At 55.5% G+C, this 3,500-nt stretch overlaps 1 protein-coding gene across 1 annotated transcript in view; it reads left to right on the top strand.

Moving 5' to 3' along the window:
• The window catches only part of CPNE5 (copine 5), an 89,982-nt gene that overhangs the window by 10,286 nt on the left and 76,196 nt on the right, over positions 1-3,500 (top strand). The window contains exon 2 of the mRNA XM_029943164.1: positions 3,294-3,334. Coding sequence (XP_029799024.1) covers positions 3,294-3,334 — 41 coding nt within the window. The remainder of the gene's footprint in view (positions 1-3,293; positions 3,335-3,500) is intronic.

Raw genomic sequence — 3,500 nt, 5'->3', positions numbered from 1 at the left:
CCCTCAGACTGGGGCTCCCTGAGGGCAGGGCTGTGTCTCCTCCTCTCTCAGACAAGAGAGGCTAGGTCTATACTCCCTATTCTTTCCAGTCTCAGGGATGGGAGGATGGTACCCTCAGGCTCCCTCCTTTGGCGCCAGGCACGAGGTCTTGGTTCGGCCTTTTCAGCGCTCTCTCCCTGTGCTGGGGGTCTTGGAGACTTCTGACCTCACCACTCAGTGCATCGTTGTTTTCTCACGCTGCCACTGAATCTAAAATGATTCCTTGCGGGGAGAGCAGGGAGAAAAGGGGCCCTGGGCTCTGTTCCCTGGCCTCGATTTCAGGAACAAAAGAAGCCAAGCTCCGGGCTGCTGTGCGGACAAGCTGAAGGGTTTTATGCTGTTTTGGGGGGGAAATACATTTTGCCTGTTGGAAAGAATTTCTCTTTGAGCTCTCCAAAGACAGAAAGTGGAGAAAACGCACTTAGGGTCTGGTGCGGCTGTGCCCTTGTGGTTGGGGCCCTGCTTCACAGCAGAGGACCTGGGCTCCCCCTCTGCCTCTTGCTGGCTGTGCGCCTGTGGGCAAGTCACTCACCGTCTCTCAGCCTCCGAGTCCTCGGTGCTTTGGGATCAGGGTCATGTGAGAGCTTTCAGGTGCCGTGTGTGTATGTTGTTGCCATGGGAGAAGCCCAGGCCCCCAGGCCCCTGTGTCCCAGCATACGGTATTTGGACTCCCGCCAACAGAAAAGTGGTGTGTGGGTGTGGGTGTAGGGTGTGGGTGTGTATGGTGAGGAAGTTAGTTGAAACATGACTTCTGGGACCCCATCCAGACCTGCAAAATCCAGGCTCTGGGCACAGGGCCCAAGAATCTGCCATTTTACGAGAGGCGGCAGGGGTGAGTCCCAGGAAGTGAGAGGCCCATTGCTCATGGTGGGGAAGCCACCATCTCAAGGCTGTGAGAGCAGGCTCAGTGGGCCCCAGGCGCTTGGGGTGAGGCACAGATAGGGACAAGTGTGGATGACGTAAGGGATCAGAGAAGGGGGGTAGGGTGCAGGGATTTAGGCAAAGGGGCGGAAGGTCCTTAAGGCTGAGTGGGAAGAAGGGATGGGAGGCCAGGGAGGAGCCTGAGGCTGGGGTGAGTGGAGCTGCTGTCAGCCAGTGAGGATTCAGCACATCCGCACATGGGCTGCTGCGAGTATATGGGTTGGGGGTAGGCTTCCTTGGTCAGGTAAGGGGGGAGGTGGCTCGGGTCGCCTGTCCTGTGTCTTTTTTTCACCAAGTGAACCTGAACACGGGCCAGGAGCATGACCGCTCTGTTTGGCCCTGGGCCGATGGTGACTGACCCTTTGGCCAGCCTCACTAGGCCCAGGTGCCCCAGAGCAATCCTGAGCGAGGGACTGGCTTAGCCCTACTTTACACTTGGGGACACTGAGGCACAAGGAAGGCAAGTAACTTGTCCAGAGCTGGAATGTGAATCGTGTGCATGTCTGCCTCCTGCCGCCCGTGCACTTAACCACTAGGCCGCACAGCTAAGAGAAAGGCTAGGGGCCGGTCTGGAGTGTGATCAGACGCAGTGCAGGTGGAGAGACGAGCCTTCCGCATGTGGCCATTCCTCTTGGTCTTTCTTCATCCGTCCGGTTTGCTGACACCCTGCTCTGAATCAGATGCTGAGCTGGCCCGCAGCAGAGGTGGGGTCCCTAGCACGAAGTAGCACCCAGCCAGAGTGAGCGATTGATGTGTTCCCCATTTTGCAGCCCCGGGGGTACTGAATATGGACATGGGATCCTACAAATCGGGGGCCTGCACACTCCAGGCCTAGGAGGGTTCAGGGAAGGGGAGAGGAAATGGTTGTTGATCAGTGCCCTTTCAGGGAGGGCAAAATCGAGGCCGGATAGCAATGGGACAAGGGTTTTGTCATCCTCAGGTGTCCGGGTCAGGCTCACCCAAGCCCCAGGGCTCTGTGAGAGTCCTGAGGTCACAGGAGAGGGAGCCATTGAAGCTAGATGCCTGGATGTAGTTCTCAGTCTAGGTGGGAGGGTGGGCAGAGCCGGGAAAAGCTCTGCCTACTTTTTGAAGACACCATCTCTCCCCCTGTCTCTCTGTCTCTGTATCCCTTCTTCTCTGTCTCTGTCTCTGTCTCTGTCTCTCTCTCTCTCTCTCTCACACACACACACACACACACACACACACACACACACACACAGGCTGAAACCCAGCATCTCACTGGCCTAGACATGATAAAACTTGAGTTCCAGACCCAAACTTGGAGGAGACCCAGACCTTGGAGAAACGAGATGCCCTTTCTCAGAGTCTCATATTCCTGATTTATAAAGGAATTGGAAATGCTGATCTCTGAGGACCCTTCCAGCTTGAACATCCTAAGGTTTCGTGCAATTATAGAATTTCATTATGGAATTTAGATACATTTCAGAACTCTTTTTAATAAAGTCCTGCCCTCCTCCCCTAACTCTCTTTATTATTCCTCACCATGCATCACGTTCTGTCCCCTGTAGGGTCTCATCTTTGGTGTGAAGGCATTTCACCCTTTGCTGAAATCAAGACAGACACTTCTGCCCCCAAACCGCGCACCCTGCAGGGGGAGGGGTCAGCCCGCTTTGGTGTGGATGCATATACTTCAAAATGATGGCCCCCTCCTGCCCCCTTCAGAGCTCCCTTCTATGTCATTTCATCTGGTGCTCACTGCACTGGGCTGGGAGCTTTATCAGATGATTCCCAAAGTGACAGCTGGCTGGGAGCAGGTCGGGCAGGAGCAGTGGGGACCAGCAGAGGGGCTGGGGGTGGGGGTGGCTGCCTTTGGGGAAGAAGCCCCTGAATGAAGCCTGGAACAGAGGGTGGGGATCGGGGGCTCCCTCTCACAGGGACATCTCTGGGAGTCTTGGGGATTCATGAGCACAATGTGAGGAGGTTTTACTGACATATGTATGTATGTATATATGTATTGAGAGGTAGAAAGCTGATAAGAGGAGAATTTCTAGAACAGGCTAAGACATTGGGCACATGAAGATTTGGCTCAAGAGTAGGGTCCTGGGCACCCAGAGCGTGTGTGGCTGGTCAGGGTGGGAGGCGGGGAGCTAGCCGCCCTCCGTAGGAAGCTGAGCGAGGGACCCCTCCACGGCCCTCCCTGTGCTGGCTTTAATGAGCAGCTAATAATCTTGTGCCCAAGGAGCCTCCTTCTCTTCCGGTTTTGCCCGCAGCAGGCCCGAGGCAGCCTCTGGGTCTCACAATGGCCTGAATCCCCTGAGATCCTCCTCTCCTCTGACTGTGCTAACTCTTCCTCTCTCTCCCCCCTCTTTCAGGAACCTTTTGGACAAAGACATGTTCTCCAAGTCCGACCCATGTAAGTCCTGCTCTGACAATAATGACAGTAATGACAACAGCAACGACATTCCGCCCGATGGCAGCAGCCAACCCTGAGCCCTTCCTGAGTGCTGACTGTGGCCAGCACCACTCCGGGTGCCTCCGGGCTGTTTAGTGTTGTACTGGTACTGTCTGGGGGAGCACTG

Source organism: Suricata suricatta, chromosome 7, assembly GCF_006229205.1.
Source record: "Suricata suricatta isolate VVHF042 chromosome 7, meerkat_22Aug2017_6uvM2_HiC, whole genome shotgun sequence".
Lineage (NCBI taxonomy): Eukaryota > Metazoa > Chordata > Mammalia > Carnivora > Herpestidae > Suricata > Suricata suricatta.
The sequence above is the reverse complement of the archived record's forward strand: the minus strand, read 5'-3'. Positions and strand labels throughout refer to the sequence as shown.